The following is an 18,047-nucleotide window of genomic DNA, read 5'->3' on the forward strand; positions in this document are numbered from 1 at the left end:
TAGATAAGCAAATGAAGACAGAAAGAAGGGTATTAATTTATACTGATCATTTGTTACATAAGCTATAGCAATAATCCCAGTGTGCAGATTTAGAACATATGACCAACAACAGACTAGAACATATCTTTATAAATCTCATTTGAAAACAAAATCAGGGAGCATCTCAGTTGTTAGAGCATGCCACTCTTGATCTCAGGGTTGTAGGTTCAAGCTTCATTGGGTATAGAAATTACTTTACAAAAAACTTTTTTTTTTAAAGAAAGTAAGAAAATCGGTAATGTCAAGTACAAGTCAGAGAGCAGACATGAGTTCAGGTAAATTATGGTCCTTTTGTGCGCACCAGAATGTTATGCCTTATTGCTCCTTACATTGTTCTTGCCTTACTGAACAATGTAATACATTTACTTCTCATGCTGATTGCTTAGATAAACTGTTCATATTTTCATATAAATGTTAACCCATGCCTCCTTTTAAATAGTTCTAACATATTGGCTTCTGTGTAATTAAATTAGTGGATAGTTTTTCATTCAGTTTCCTTATTGCATATTTTCATGACCCTAGGAAATGCAGTATATGGTTTCCTACATTATAATTTGCAGATTTATAAGAAAAATGTTCTGCTGGATCGCCACATCCCTTTTAATCTTAGAAAGAAAAATACTGGAATAAAATTCATTTACACAAAAAGGGAAGGAAAGCTATTGGTGGAATCCGGTGAAGCTTCATTTAAAAATTAAGAACACAGTGAAATCCCAGTTCCTAGGGATTAATAGTATGTATTTCTGAGTACCACATCCTGGTCCAGGGAGTATTTTTGTTTTCTCCATATTAAAACTTCATTTTTCTATGTCACTAGTCCTCACGTTAAGTGTATTCCTCCCCAAGACTTTCACATTTTTGGTAACATCAGCTCCTGCATAGTCAACTGTGGATCATGTTAAGACTGACTTAAAGTAACAAGAAATTGCAGTTCTTCACTGATGAGTTCACTGGATGTGAATTTATCCAAAAACTGCATTATCACTGTATTGGATGGATGGGGGAAAAAACAGGGAGGGTATGTAAGTATGTTAAAATCTTCATAAAAATTCATCCTAATCAGCAGTGGATAACATCTCCAATTGATTAATCAAGATATGCCAATATACACACATTATTTAGAAATATGGAGGATAAATACTAGGAGAGATAGCTACAAATCCTGAAATTGTTTGTGCCTAGAGAATGAGAAGAGAAGTGGGCAAGGGGACTGCTCTTTTTTGTTGTTGTTTATAGCCTTCTAACATGACTAATACTGCTTGTTATTTAAAAAAAAAATGCAATGGTATAAATACATGGCAGTTCTAGTTTCCATAAGATCTCACAACCTTTAAATACATATATTTAAAGAGCTAATTATCCAGAGATTAATATGAAACAAATCCATGAATTACAGTTCTAGTCTGCTGGCAATTTGTATACTTGAAACTTTTGTGTAGCTAAAACTGGACTCCTAAATAGTGGATACTAGTACCTATAAGAATTTGAATGCTGTCTTTCCCACGTAAAAATAGTACATTCCTTAAATTCAACCCATGTTTGTGATATCCAACCTTCATTTTATTTAACAACCTTGAAATAAAAGGTAAAACTCCTTCAAATGCAGAGTAAGGTAATATGAAAATAAAAGTGCAAATAACACAGTTAATCTGCTAATCGTTTTGCTCTTGAGTCTTTATTAGCATATGTTGTACATATTAATATATAATCTCAATCAGATCAAGGATCTCATCTGGTTTATATTTCTGGAGTTTAGAAGAGAGCCTGGCATACAGTATGAGAATAAAATATAGTAGTTAAGTAATTAATGAAATTCAAAAAAACTTCATTTTGTTATTGTACTTATTTAAGAATATAAATTAGTGAGATTTTTCTAAAATAGAAAATAAAAATCATTTTTCCGCTTTAACCTGTGCTTATTGGTGGGACATACGTGACTCTTGTTGCTGTGATAGATGTGCTTATTGGTGAGAAACATAATGGGAAGTGTACTCACTTTGCTTATTATTCCTTAGGCCTATTACTACTGTGCCATCATAGAGGATGTGATTCTGCGCTTTGCTTGGACTGTCCAAATCTCAATTACCTCCATGACATTGTTGCCTCATTCTGGGGACATCATTGCTACTGTCTTTGCTCCCCTTGAGGTTTTCCGGTAAGCAAACTACCAGAAAGTCTATCAAAGTTTCTTTCCCCTAGAAGACACCCAATACTTATAAATTAGAATTTATTAAAACAGTATTTATACTTGAAAGGCTTAAATTTTCCAGCTTTTCTCAAACTTCTCATTAGCCTCAGAGTTGGAAAATCCTACTTGAAGGTCTAAGAGGTTAATTCTTAACAAAGTTAAAAATACTACTAATGGTGGCTTATAAGCTTTTTTTAGAATTGGGCTCCATTAGAAGGGTCATGAGTGGAAATTGGGAAATAAAAAGTTTTAGAACAGAAATTAAAATAAAAATCTTTTGAGAATTATTATTTGCAATTTGACATTTTGGGTTATTCAGGCAGCTTTTTCACTAGAAACAAAGGAAATGCCAGAGGAATTGTCTTTTAAACCTTCCTAAAGATATCAGCAATCTAATAATATAGCCTAAAATGTAAGTAAAAGCAGGTACCCCAAGGTAAGCAAAGCATTAAAGCTAATTTTGCACGAAAGAAATTTGCCAAATCTAGAGCAAAAAAGGCACAAATTACAAATAAAAAAATCCTCAAGACATATATATATATATATATTTTAAAGTAAGATGAGGGACACCTGGGCGGCTCAGTCAGTTAAGTGTCTGACTCTTGATTTCTGCTCAGGTTATGATCTTGGGCTTGTGAGATCGAGCCCTGCGTCTGGCTCCATGCTGATCATGGAGCTTGCTTAAGATTCTCTCTGTCTCCTTTTTTCTCTACCCCTTCCTCACTCCCCTTCTCTTAAAAAAAAATAAAAAAGTAAGATGATATTATGAGCAGCTTTATGCCAATAAAGTAAAAACTTTGGAATGAACAAATTCCTTGAAAAGCACTTGATATAATGAGCACTGGATATTATATAAGACCGGTGAATCACTGAACTGTACCTCTGAAACTGATAATGCCCTATATGTTAACTGAATTTAAATAAATAAAGTCAAGAAAGAAATAGAATATCCCATAGGTTTATATGTATTAAAGAAATCATATTCATATTAAAATCTTTCTCACAAGGGGGATGTCTGGGTGGCTCAGTAAGTTAAGCACCCAGCTTGATTTCAGCTCAGGGTCATAATCTCAGGATCATGAGATGGAGCCTGTATCAGCTCTACGTTCATCAGGGAGTCTGCTGGAGATTCTCTCCCTCTCTTTCTCTCTAAAATAAATAAATCTTTAAAAAAAAAAACTGTAGGCCCAGGGAATTCCTCCAAATATATGGAGATTGAGGAGGAATTATCAGTGTATATAAAACTCTGGCAGAGGAAAGATGCAATAAAAGGAACACTTCTGGGGCACCCGGGTGGCTCAATGGATTAAAGCCTCTGCCTTCAGCTCAGGTCATGGTCTCAGGGTCCTGGAATCGAGCCCCAAGTCGGGCTCTCTGCTTAGCGGGGAGCCTGCTTCCTCCCTCTCTCTCTGCCTACCTCTCTGCCTACTTGTGATCTCTGTCTGTCAAACAAATTTAAAAAAAAAAAAAAAAGAAAGGAACACTTCCCAGTTTATTTTGTGCAACCAGCATGACTTTGATATCTAAACCTACGAGGACATTCCAGGAAAGACCAACCAGTCTGTTTCATGTAGAGTAATGCAAAACTCCTAAAGAAGATATTAGCTAATGAGTCCAACAACATATAAAAAGCATAATAAATCACAACCAAGTTAGTTTCATTTTAGGAATGTGAGTTTTAATATTAAAAATCATTTAACATTTAAAAATTAATCTGTGCTAACTCACCACATTAATAGAATAAAGGGGGGACATCCTTCATGTGTGTAGAAAACACCATTGAGAAAAGTTAGTACCTGTTCATGAATAATTCAAAGATTATCTACAAAAAACATAAATAAGATCATATTTAGTGGTAAAACACTGTAAGCTCTCCCTTGAGATCAGGAGTGAGATTATTATGCATGTTGTCTCTTCATTTTAACATCAGACTGCAAGTATAGCTAGTGTAGTGTAGGATGGGGAGGAGACATAGTGAGAATTAGAAAGGAGGGGCACCTTGGTGGCGCCGTCTGTTAGGTATCCAACTCCTGGTTTCAGTTCAGGTTTGATCTCAGAGTTGTGAGCTCAAGCCCTGTGCTAGACTCCATCAGCAATCTGCTTGAGATTCTTTCTCCCTCTCCTTGTGCCCCTCCCCCCACTGCCTCACATGCGTGCCCTCTCTCTCAAATAAATAAATCTTAAAAAGTGGGGGGGGGGGGCACCTGGATGGCTCAGTGGGTTAAAGCACCTGCCTTTGGCTCAGGGTCATGATCCCAGGGTCCTGGGATCGAGCCCCACATCAGGCTCTCTGCTCAGTGGGGAGCCTGCTTCCTCCTCCCTCTCTGCCTGCCTCTCTGCGCTTGTGATCTCTTTCTGTCAAATAAATAAATAAAATCTTTAAAAAAAAAAAAGAAGAATTAGAAAGGAAAAAATAAAACTAATTATTCATCCATTGACATGGTTGCATATGCAGAAAATTCAAAAGAATTTACAAATAAGCTATTAGAATATATGTAGCTGCATTCCTGAATACAAGGTCAGTATAAATAAAAATTTAATGTTCTAAAAAACAATCCCAAATAATTAGAAAATAAAATTTTAAAAACACCATTTTGAATAGCATCAGAATAGATCATATATCTAGGAATAAATTTAATGAATGATTATGTGTACAAAAATTGACAAGCCAGTTCTATAATTTATATGGAAACAGGACAAAGAACAGCTAAGACTAGAGGTGCCTGGGTGGCCAGTCAGTCGAACGTCCAACTCTTGGTTTTGGTGCAGGTCTGATCTTATGGTTGTGAGATCGAAACCGGCCTCAGGCTTTGTGCTCAGTGTGGAGTTGCTTGGGTTTCTCTCACCCTCTCCTCTGTCCCCCAGCCCCTGCTTGCTTTCTCTGTCTCTAAATACAAGTGAATTTAAAAAAAAAAAAAAAAAAAAAAGTCTAGAATAGCCAAGACTATGCTGAAAAGAAAAAAGTTAAAGAACTTATCCTCTCAAATATCAAGACTTACTATATAGCTACAGTAATTAAGACAGTGTCTGGTATTAGTGAAAGAATAGATAAATTGTACACTGGAACAGAATAGGGAGTCCAGAAACAGATCCACAAATACATTGACACTACCTGATTTCTGACAAAAGTAGTTAAATAATGGTGTGGAAAAAGAGGTTCTTCAATAAATGATAGTAAGTCAACTGGATATCCATACGGGGGGGAAAATGAATCTTGACTCTTACTGTATACTGTATACAAAATCAATTCCAGGTGGACTACAGAACTACATATGGAAGGTAAATCAATAAACTCTCTAGAACATAGGAGAGTGCTGTAAAGGCAGCTTTGGGTGTATAATATTATACTTTTTATTTCTGAGTGGTAATTACACAAGGTGATCACTTTACAGTAATCAAGTTGCACACTTAGTGATTTGTAAAATTTTTTAGATTCTATGTAATACTTCAATTTAAATGCTTATTTTAAAGAAAGCAGCCTAAAAGAAAGGATTATCATCAAAGTGGCAGTTAGGTTGACTGCTGACTTCTCAACAGTAACAATGAAAATCAGAAGTCATTAAAATGATACTTTCAGTGTGCTAAAAGAAAATGACGGTCTACCTAGAGCTCTTCCTCCATGGAAAATATCTTTCACAAAGGAAAATAAAGGTATTTTCAGACATGTTTATAGCATTCCTCTGAGTCAGGATGACCACATCTATCACAATGCTCTGATAAAATAAGATTAAACCTGAGAGATAAATATTGAATCTGGAAACAGTATACTTGTTGCTGTTAGTGCTCCTCTCAATCGTGTGTCATCCCTCGTCTTCACTTCCCCAAATTTCTAGGTCTAGGACCTGAGACTCTCCATCACTCTAAGACTGACCCCCCTCCCACTTCTTCCTCTTCCACATAGGATGCTGCTTTATGAATTTTTAAAAAATGTTTTTCTAGTAAAGAAAAAAAAAGCTCACTTTTTAAATTCTTGATTATTTCACTTCTTTAAAAATTATTTGCTTAAAAGTAGAATCAGATATCCTGTCACCCATGAAAACAAACGCAAAAAACTTCCTTTGAATCTACTTTCCTCCTCCAACTCTTGCCCGTTTCTGTCTCCTCTACAGCAGAACTCTTCAAAAGATGTCTGTACTTGGTATCTCCACTATCTCACACCTCCCCATTCTCCCTTTAATTCAACTCAAGTCTTTTTTCCCCAATACTCAAACTAAATTGCTTTTGTTAATAATCTACAGTAATTACAGTAATAGCAGCAAACACTCATGTATTGCCCACCGTGTGCCTGGCACTGTTATGAGCCTTTTGTGTGTATTAACTGATGAATCCTCACAACAATCTTCGGGTAGACACTGTTACTATCCCATTGTGCTGATGACACTGAGGCGTAAGTTAAGTAACTCATCCCAGGTCATTATACTTAGTAAATGGTGGAGTCATGAGTTGAATCTAGACCGTCTTTCAGAAATCTGTGCTCTTGTATCACACTGCCTCCCTGTTTGCTAAATCCAGCATTCAGTTCTCTGTACCTACCTTACTTTACCTCTCAGCAAGGCACTGTTTTCACTTCATTTCTCAGAGGCCTAGTCTTCCTAACAATTCCTTCTCAACTCCTTTAGCGGTTCTTGTTCCTCTTCCCAAATTGTTAATGTTGGAATGTTCCAGGGTTTAGTCCTCTGCCCACTTCTTTCCTCCACTTATATTATTCTTAATCCCATGACTTGTGCAGTTCTCCAGTCCCAGACTCTCCCTAGAACTGCAGACACATAACCTTCTAGCCACTGGAATTTCCCCCTTTGCCTCAACCTTTCTAGTTCCCTCCCCACCCGCCCCCACACCATCTTTTCCTGTTCTAATATCCTAATCCTTCATTCCTTGTTTTTATTTCGTTGAGTGGAAACTTGGTAATACTGGGAGGGTTACAGGTTATGATAGCTCAGATTTTATAAATAATTTGCTTACTTACCCCATTTTTGCTAAGGCGATTTGTGTGGAACTTCTTCCGCCTGGAGAATGAACATCTGAATAACTGTGGTGAATTCCGTGCCGTGCGGGACATCTCTGTGGCCCCTCTGAATGCAGATGACCAGACACTCCTAGAACAGATGATGGATCAGGATGACGGCGTACGAAACCGCCAGAAGAACCGGCCATGGAAGTACAGCCAGAGCATATCCTTGCGCCGGCCTCGCCTCGCTTCTCAGTATGTATGGAATCTGCTTTTCAGAGACCAGTTTCCTTCAGGTGTTGACCCTGGTTAACATTTAAGCCAAAAAGGTATCAGGTTGAACCACATGGAAATCCTGGCATTCAACCATTTTTCACCTACCAAAAACAGCAAGAGCAGCAATTTCATATAATCCAATCTATAGAATGTTTTAACACAGAGAGTAAAATGTCATTAATACATTAATTAATACATTAATGCTATGAATTTGACATTAAAAGTACACTGGGGAAAATTTGATGGAAAATAATTTACTTGACTCTTCAGTATGTTTTGTATACAAATAATTTTCAAGTTACAAACTTTAGGAATCCTGGCTCTGCAACTTGACCTCTATGTAACCTTGACCAAATTACCTAATTTCTCTATATTGCCCTTCCTCTGAAAATTGAAATTAATCTGATCCCTGCTTATAGAGTGGTTATGACATGGGATTTAGATCAGTTTCCTCACAGAAAAAGTTCTTATATATAAATAGCTTGTATTTATTATTTTTATTTTCTTACCAAAATACCCAAATAGTATTTTTATAAGCCATTAACTTTGTATGATCCTAAAAGGAACAATAAATGTAGACTGTATTGTGGCTGCACTTGGAATTTAGAAACAGATTTCACAGTGGATTGGAATGACGGGGGAGACTTAAGTTGAGCGTGGGCAGTTGTCTAAAGGATAAGAGAATACTTGACTAGGCCAGAGGCACAGTAAAGACAATTAAGGGCAGAAGGGAAGCTATGTGACTAGAACTATAGTAAAAAACAAAACAAAACAAAACTGTAGCTGAGTAGATGAAAAATGATTATAAAAGGCTGGAAAATACAAACTTGATCATATAGGCAGGAAGGATTCAAAGATTGTTTTTCTTTTTCTTTTTTTTTTTTTTTTTGGAGAATGTTTTTCATGATAGAATGACGTGAAAGTAGTATTTTCAAAAGAGGCTTTAATGCCACTGTGGAAGATACGTTGGGAAATGGAACCCTAAAGTCCAGAAAACCAACTGGAAGGCCACCATGGTATTCTGAAGTATCAGACATGGAGGACTTGGGTTAGGATGCTTTACAGTAGGACTAAAAATAATATAAGGAGATGTTTTAAAGGACCTAAAAAAATTAGGAGGTAGTAATAGTAACCCATAGATATAGAAGAGCAGAGGAGAAATTGCCCAAGCTTCAGACAGAATTTGGAAGTTCTCTGAAGAGGACAGGTAGAGAAAAGAAAAGCCGGGAGCTAAGCCTGAGGAAACACAGAGAAAAGGAAAAAAGGAATAAACAAAAGGAGCAAGAAAGGAAGGACCAGCGAGGTCATTGGGAAGAACATCAAAACAAAGCATGAGACTGTTGTAGTAAGGTCACAGAGTTTGAAGAAGCAGGAGGAGGGTCTGGGAGGGATGGTGGGGTGAACAAGTAAGTGCAGCGGGTGGGAGGAGGTAGTTGTGTCATTGAGCATTATCCTTGTCCGTCACCAGCAGAGGGCAATCTAAACATACACTATTTCTGCTTCAGAACCAGGGAAGCTTTTGGGCACTAAACTATTATGTTCAATTCCAGGAGTGAAGTGGAAAAACACTGAGATAGTAGACTGCAACCAGAAGAAGATGTTTAGAACAATGGAACAGGTTATGTGCAATGGAGAGAGCAGGAAATCTAAAATAAGAAGTTTGGAATTTGAGTACTTACTCTGTGTCTCCCGCAGCCTTTAGCACATCCTTTACCTTGCTAAATGTCAGTTTCTACCTCTGTCAAGTGGAAATAATGACACCTAATTCACAAAGGACCACTTGTACCTCATAGGGCTTATGAAATGCAGATTATTTTAATATTATCAAATCCTATTTCTCATCTAGTACAGGAGTGTCTCCCATTGCCTCCTGATTAGATGGCCATCTTATGCTGACTGGAAATTGTCGGTGATAATGAAGTTTATAACTAGATGGGGCACCTAGTTTTATTGTTGGATGGTCATTATGGTGGCTAGCTTACGTTAGGCTGAAACGTGCTTCTCTGTAACTTTAACCAGTTGCTCCTAGTTGGGCTACCATGTCTTAGTCTCCTCCCTCTTCTGCATCATACCCTGTCAACTTTTGAAGACAACTGTCCTGCCTCTCCTTAGGTCTTATCTTCTGCTGGTTTACTCACCTAGTTTCATGTGCACCTCAAATGGCAGTATTTCTATCAGTGCTCATCATAATTCCTCATATTTATCTCATACTTATGCTTTTTATATCCATTTTCTCACTTGATATTGATACTGTCTCCATGAGGTAAGAGTACTGTTATGTGAAATGGGTATTATTATTCCTGCCTTATAGAGATGAAAATAATAACAGTCAAAAAGTTACATCATACAATTAGTACTCAAACTCAGATCTTCTTTTTTTACTCAAGTAAATTAACATACAGTTAATAAAACATACAGTGTTTTATTAGTTTTAGGTATACAATATGATTCACTATTTCTGCGTATTACAGAGCATTCATCACAATAAGTGTACTCTTATTTCCCCCATCTTCCCACCCGTGTCCCCTCTGGCAATCAGTAGCTTATTCTGTGTATGTAAGAGTCTGAGTTTTTTGTTTCTTTTTTTTCTCCTTTTTTTGTTCACTTGTTTTGTTTCTTAAATTCCACATGTGAGTAGGATCATATGATATTTGTCTTTCTCTGACTTACTTCACTTAGCATTTTACTCTCAAAGTCTATCCATATTGTTGCAAATGGCAAGATTTCATTATGCTTTATGGCTGATCAAACTCAGTTCTTCTAGATTGCTTCTTTCTCTGCTATGCATGTCTGGCCATTTTTCTTGTCACCTTCTTGTGGTTGCAGTCTAGTTTCTTAATGTTTTTCCAGTAATACCCAAAATTGAGTATGAACCTCCAGGAATAGTCCATCTGGTGCAATATATAATTCCCATTTATGATGTATTTTTAGTGGTGATAAGATGGGATATGTACCTAATACCATTAACATGCTTGTATTTTAATAATGGACTAAGTGCTTTTTTCCCCCTTATTCCACTAGATCCAAGGCTCGTGACACTAAGGTATTGATAGAAGACACAGATGATGAAGCTAACACTTGAATCCTCTGAAGTCTAGATTAACATCTTTGGTTTTCCTACTCTACAATTCTTTCCTCGACCAACGCAACCTCTAGTACCTTTCCAGCCGAAAACAGGAGAAGACACATAACACATTTCCGAGCTCTTCCCGATCGGATCCTATGGACTCCAGACAAGCTCACTGTGTTTCTTTTCTTTTCTTCTGGTTTAATTTTCATTTTCTATTTTTAAAACAAATATTTACTTCATTTTGCCAATCAGAGGACATTTTAAGGAACAAAAACATAGTATCTTATGGATTGTTTACAATCACAAGGACACAGATACCTATCAGGATGGAAGAACAGGCATTGCAAGGACCCTCTGATAGGACGGTACCGAGATACCTCGGCTTCCGCTGGGCCCGGTTTTGACTGGTTGAAACCGGACATTGATTTTTAAATTTTTTGTCAGTTTATGTGGAGAATTCTTTCCTTTCCTTCATACCCAGCGCAAATGCACTGGCCGCACTTGCAGGGAAAGTGCAACTTAGAGCAGTACCTTCATTCATGAAGCTACTTTTTAATTTGATGTAACTTTTCTTATTTTGGGGTGGGTTGCTGGGTGGGCGGGAAATATGATGTATTTGTTGCATATAGTTTTCTCATTATTTATGAAACTTAACCATAAAAGAATGCTATAACTCCTGTGCAGTGAAGGTGGTAACAGTGAAAGAAGACAGGGGAAACTAATGTTGGACAGCATGTGAGGGTTTAGTCCACAATACCTCTTTCATGAGACGACTCGCACCAGTTTGACTTTTTCTTTTCTTTTCTTTTTTAATTTTAAGCCAAAGTTTTATTACTGATTTTTTAAGTTGCTGCTGCTTTAGAATCCTGAGCATGTCTTTCATAACAAAGCATCTATATACTTCTACGTAATGGTTGAAATTTTTTAAAAGATCTGATACTTTTTTTTTTAAGGAACAAATGTGGAATATATTTGCCCATACTCCAACCATAACAACTGAAGTTATGCCTTATTAAGTTTCAGCATTTAGGGTAATGGAAGTATAAACTTTACTGACTCTGAATGAGAAGATAAGCTATTTCAGAGACTCCCTACACCTTATTGGATAGTTTTTCTTTTGGATTCACTTGCTTTAGCCAGAATTTGGTCAAATTAAAAGTCTGTTTTGGGGAAACCATATTTTTGAGAGCAAAGAACAAATTATCCTTCTACTGTCACATTACGTGAATAAAACAGACCTTGGCAGCCATTTCTCCCAGCAGTTTTAAAGAATGAACATTAGATTTCATTCCCTCCTATGAGACAAAAAACAACCTGCTTTTAAGATTTTGGGGGTCTAAACTTGGTATAAACAAAAGGTATGTTTCTCAGACCTTATCAGACTCTCACGGTCTGTGCACACTGCCCATTTTTACTTCTTTGTCTAATTTCTTTCCTACGTTCCTAAGTCATCCAAATAAGCCCCCAAACCTTAAAGGATTTTGCTTCCTTGAATGTGGTTGGCATTAAATTGAGCATTTCATTATCTAACAAAATTAATATAAATACCAGAAAAAGTGAAATATGTTTTAATCCACCCATCCCCCCGCAGTCCAGATGAAGATTCCAACATCAACATCAGTAGATTCATGAAAGTAAATTACTTCTGCCATTTTCAGCTTAATCTTGGGCAAAGAGACAAATGAGTAGAAGGGCAGCTGTTATTATCACTTACTTAGTCTTGAAAACACATGGTCACTTGCCCCTTACAATACCCCCATGGTCAGTAGCTCTTCTACCATGTATTGCCAAGTCTTCCTTACACCTGTTGTGATTCTAGTAGATTATATTAAAGTTACTGTTACTACCAAAATTCTATCAATTAACTGACAAATAGTTCATTTTTAAAGGAGTTTATTCCATTTTTATTCTGACAAGCTTCCAAAGTTTTTTCCCTTTCCAAATTGCGAGATTTTTTTTTTTTTTCCTGAAAAATCATACAAATTTTTGGCTTTTGTTGTTTTTTATGTTTTGCCAAGCATGTTCTTTGGCCCAAAACTAAAGAGGAAAAGTTTAATTACTTTTTTTTAGTTTAATCATTTATAATCAGTGGTAATAATTTAGTGACCTTTAATAGATTAAAGGTTTCATTACTTATACTTGGAATTTTTTTTTTCTAACTATTTTGTTTTTGTACTTTAAAACTATGGGGGAAATATCACTGGTCTGTCAAGAAATAACAGTAATTATTACTGAGTTGGATAAGTCCAGTGGACCAGCCATTTCTTATACAAATAAAACTGGTGGTACTAATGTGTATCCAGAGCAATCTGAATTGTCAACTTCATTTTCTGTTAGTGGCACTATATAATGACACACATAAAATCTTATAGTTGATTTCTGGTATTTGAACTCCCCAGTGTTTTTCTTTCAGTGTATCCTATGGCCAATTTGATCTTTCCTCAACTGTTATGATTCTAAACCCTAATCAGTATTATTTTTTTCATAGATAATACAATGTTAGAGTTTGTTCCTTTTCTGATGTGTTTATCCTTTTAGCATAGTCTGTTCAAGAATGAGAAGACTTATGTAACATTCAGCTTACCAGGACAGATGCTCAAATAAGTATTTAAATACACAGCTTTATGTGCCTTGTGAAGCTGTAGAGAGAAAAGCAGATTTTTCCTCATCAAGAGGAAGCAGTTTGAGAGACAGAGTATACATTTAAATTTTCTTCCTTGAAAAAAAGGCAATGTGCATTTTTCTCTTCTAAGTTTTAAATGCCCTACCAGTTGCCAATGCTGTGTCCTACCTAATGCTTTATTGGAGATGTCTGTACACTGAAACTCTCAGAACTTTTAGGAAATTATTATCACAGAGTCATTTTAAAGGAGTAGCAGTCTAACCAAAGGTAAAACTTCATCTGATTTTAGGTTTAGAAATTCTAGTTTTATTTTATTTGAGAATCAGTTTAAATACTCCCCAAAGGAATAAAAGGGAAGTATTAAATGAATAAAGTTCATTGATATGTATAGAGAAATCAGAAGACAAAGAAAAATGGCTTATTTTCTACTCACAAACATGCACCTATGCTTAAGGCTGCCTATACCATTAAAATGGAATCATTGATGATTTCATGCCATACAGAGAGACAATAAAATGATAAAATTAAGTCATCATTAACTAGGTTATAATGGTAATTTTATGGAAAATGGAAAGAAGTTGAAAACCCATATGCAACTTTCTTTTCCAGTCTCTCTCATTTTTCTACTTAAGAAAGCTGCTCAGCTTCAGAGTCAGAAGCAATGCTGTGAGAGTATGCCAGTCTCCTCATCAGTCACCTGTATGGCCTCTTAAGGAAAATGGGGCCTAGCCCCCAGGATCTGCAACTCCCCAAAGTTTTCAGCATGAGAGTTTTAAGATTTTAATAGATTTTACTAGAAGTAAGTTGTTGATATAGGGTATCCTTCCACCGTAGTCTGACCAAAGTACATTCATAACTACAGAAAGCAAGAAGCAGAGTCGCGCAGCGGAAGCGTGCTGGGCCCATAACTACAGAAAGCAGTGCATCCTTTCTTAAGAGGTGAACTAAGGCGAGTTAAAAATAAAAAGTAACCTATTACTGATTTGTACTGGCATCAGATTAACAGACATTTAGGTGAAGAAATTAAAATGATTGTGGAGATAGCAGAGAAGAGTGGGAAGGTGTTGGATTGTGGCAGCAAGAAACAGGGCAGTTAAAAAGGGTGTGAAATCAGTGGCATCAGTCTTGCCTCTCTGTCTCTCCATTAGTGGTTATGCTGGTAGAGCCCTGCCTTTATGTTCCCATCATTTTCTTTTATTCCTTTGCATTATTTAGGAAATAATGCCCAAATGCAATTTCCTAAGTAATGACTAGGAAAACTTCTTAACCTAAGGAAACTAATTTAGGAAATAACCCTATCCATGGCATTATTTTATTCAAAAACTCAAGATTCTCTAAAGTGATTGCACTGTTTGGTAAACAAATTTCAGAATACAGTTCTCCTTAATTTGCATGAAATTTTCCTTTCTCAGAAAATAAGTACCTCTTGCTATATAACATATTTAAATTTTTTTAATTAAGATTGCTTCTCAGATTAAAAAAAAATCATGTTGAATCTATGGCTTTTTCAACTACAAAATTGCCACACTTTTCTCAAATCTAATAAAGCCAGCATCATTACATATAAAATCCGTAGTTTCTAGGTAAAGACAATACAAGTTATGGTAGCACTTCAGAAAAAGGTAAAGAATAAATCAGATTTATCAGCTTATTTCATTTTATAATGCATCTAAATGTTATTTCTTATGATGATTAGGAGAGTTAAAATGAGATTTTGCAAATTACTTAAATACGTTTCTACATTTCAGGAATCAGTCTTGATAGTAAATCTTAAAAGCAAACTTTCTGCATTATACTTGCAATCTATACAATGTCAGAGCACAGTGATAATGTGGGATAGAATTGATTATATTAGACCCTAAGAAACTTGTAATGGTCAGTGCTACAGACCAGTAATTTAACTGGCATTAAACCACACTCTACTCACCACACTTGAAAAAGTAAAATTTCATTAGATGGAAAGAGCTTAATTTAAGCAATATGAGTAGTTTGCCTGGGAATGGAGATGAGCCTCCTGATTGGTACACTTCATAATGGCCATTCTTGTATGAAACTGGCAAAACTCTGATACTGAGTTGCCCCATAAAAACAACCTCCCATCATATATTTGCTTACTTACAGTGGAAGAGGAAGTAAGAGGGACAAGATGAGTGTTTCCCCTGAAGTGAAAAGAATCATTATACTTATTTTCATCTAAAATATGTTTCCTTGTAGCAGACCTTTGGTTTATTTTATTAGTATATCGAAGCCACCTTCAGTTTGTTTATGGTGCCATCAACCTAAGGAGGACAATCAAATAACCAATTGTTTGCCTTGGATTCAGTGTGTCTGCTAATTACAGTCTCATCTTGTATACCTTCAAAACCAGTTACTTGACTAAACTTCTACCACATTACCTTAGTTCTTCCTATGCCCTTTCCTCTGGACCACCCAAATCAGAGGGAAGACTTACTACCAGAAAGGTGTGGACTTAAAAGAAAGAGCAAGGATTCCATCTCACTACCCAAACTTCCTGAAGTTCCTATCCAAATTTCCCTGATTGTCCTGTAACAACACCAGCATGGTGGGAATAGGGAGAAAGATCATGGGGAATCCTGAAAGAATGCTGTAATTGATCATGGCATTGTTATTCTTTTGAAGTGTAAAGTAAAATTGTGATCCACTCACATTTGCAAAAAGAGCGGAATTCAAGCTTTATCACATTAAGATTAATTTCTTGCTATATTCTGGATTAGCACAGAAGCTTGTATCAATGAAGACTATTTAGGAGGGGAATAGGGTGTAAAATGTATCTGTCTTTTCAAATCCTCTCCCTCTACTCATGTTTCCTTCACCCCCCTACCACATTGTGTTGGTCAAATGATACTATTCTATGAAACCCTGAGCTATAGTTGTCAAAAGTAACTATGGAATGTGATTAGTCCTCTGTGGGTGCTTCTTTCCCTCTTTTTTTCTCCCTTGCTTTCTTTCTTACTCTCTCCACTCTGGTAAATGGAAAAGGTGACGTCAAAGAATTGATGCTTGCTTGGACTCATGTTGTATCTGTGACTATGCTATTAGCTGTCTCCTTTTTCCTTCTTATATGGGTAGAATTCTTACAATGTGTGGAGTTCCCTTCTTGATAAGTAGGTTAAATGCACAACGTGGTACTGTTTTATAGTTTCTAGATGGTTGTATAAAGCAAAAAGTTAATGTGGTTATGTGTTTTTAAAAGAAAATAAGTGATTGGTTACAAACTCTGTCCTTTTTTCATTATTACAAGCTCTGTTTTCCAACAGTTTGCTGACTCCTTTGTCATTGGCGAATGGCTTGTGTGATTGCATGTTTTTCTCTCTGGGTTTCTTGGGATTCCTGAACATGATTCTTCTTAAGACTAACGTGTGTAAGAGTTTAGGACAAACATATTTCAAGGATGAAACATTTTTTTAACTTTTTCACTAAACTGAAAAATAATCTTAAATGGCCTTTTGTCTTTAGGAGTCTTAGGCATCTAATGGAATGATATAACAGCTCATTTTTTCCTACTCATACAGAAATGCAATTATTAGATGAAATGATAAGTTTAATTGTGTTTTGGAGAGTTGGACTCTGTTTTCACTGACATATCCATGTAGAGAGGAGACAGTAGCTATAGGACGATAAGATTGGATGGCTTTTCTAAGTGTCACTGATGCCTACAGAAGGCTAATGAACCACTGAGGGCAAGTATCAGGTAATTGAAAGCCAGATGGGAAACGGCCTTTTTAGTTGCATACAGCATTCTCATTTCCTACAGCAGGAATCAAAGGGGGAAAGGAGAGAAAGAAGACCAAACCAGGACTTAATAGAGTAGCAGAATTTCAAAGACAGACGACCAAGACAGATCTGTTATGTAAGGTCAGGGTCCTTATCAGGAAAATTGGACACATCAGATACAACATCTAATTGGATCCCCTTCCAAAAGATTTTAATTCCACAAGCTCCTGGGAAAAGTCCGAATCTATAGACCTATTTCCCCATAATCCTCATTAACTCCCCAATCCTACTCCATGATAGGAGACAGTAAAGAGACTTCTCTTCTGCAAGACAATACATGCACACTCAGGATCCTCATAACTCAGCTGGGACCACACTGGCCCAGCTAAGGGAAGATAGAGACTACACTAAAGGGACCATAAAATAGTACAGGTACTGATAGGAGTTGGAGGAGATCCTGAGGATGCCTGAAGAAAGGAGCCAGAATATAAGATTGAATAGAGAAGAGTTGTTGACTTGGAAGTACACCCCCAAGATACAGAATTTAATTCCATAGTAAAGATTCCAGGAATTAGTGCAAACTTGCTACTAGCATGGCTACCAGAAGCATGGAAAAAGTGATGGCCCACGTGAGTTAAAAAATGGCCCAGTTGAGTAGAGTTAAAATCCAGAACTGCCTTGGCAGACAGTGAAGGATAGAGCTAAAAGTCTCAGGGAAGCAGTCATGCTGGATATACTATGGCTGGAAGGGCAAGAGGAAACCATGGACAAAGGTCCTGAGGTTCAGAGGTTCCCTAGCATCACCAAAAATTCAGAGGTGACTCTTTATAAAGATGCCTCTACCAAACAATGTCGGCTGATAGCAGCAACAGGGGTGATAGAACTCAAACAACAGAGCCAGGTGGCAACCTAAAACCATCCAAAGCCAAGAAGTCACGATTACTCTCCTGATGGCAAGGTCAGAGTGGCAGCCAAGAGGGCCAGAACCACAGAGAGGTATGAGATAATTCCTATAACAGTGTCCCTAGAGACAAAATAGATGGGCAGTCACCCAGCTTGTACTACTTAGCTTATACTAGCAGAAGTCAATGATGGGCAACTTCAAAGCTGAGGGCAGTTGCCCCAGTAAAAAGTCATAATCCCTTGCCCTATTTCTTAACCTGAGCAA

The 18,047-nt window shown here is 36.7% G+C and overlaps 1 protein-coding gene across 1 annotated transcript in view; it reads left to right on the forward strand.

The window, feature by feature from the left end:
* Positions 1-16,421, forward strand: part of XPR1 (xenotropic and polytropic retrovirus receptor 1) — a 253,833-nt gene extending 237,412 nt beyond the window's left edge. The window contains exons 13-15 of the mRNA XM_045074328.1: positions 2,055-2,194; positions 7,209-7,430; positions 10,473-16,421. Of these exons, the coding sequence (XP_044930263.1) occupies positions 2,055-2,194; positions 7,209-7,430; positions 10,473-10,533 (423 nt within the window). The 3' untranslated portion in view covers positions 10,534-16,421. The remainder of the gene's footprint in view (positions 1-2,054; positions 2,195-7,208; positions 7,431-10,472) is intronic.
* Positions 16,422-18,047: the final 1,626 nt, after the last annotated feature.

This window comes from Mustela putorius, unplaced genomic scaffold (assembly GCF_011764305.1).
Source record: "Mustela putorius furo isolate JIRA1106 unplaced genomic scaffold, ASM1176430v1.1 tig00537335_pilon_pilon_pilon, whole genome shotgun sequence".
Lineage (NCBI taxonomy): Eukaryota > Metazoa > Chordata > Mammalia > Carnivora > Mustelidae > Mustela > Mustela putorius.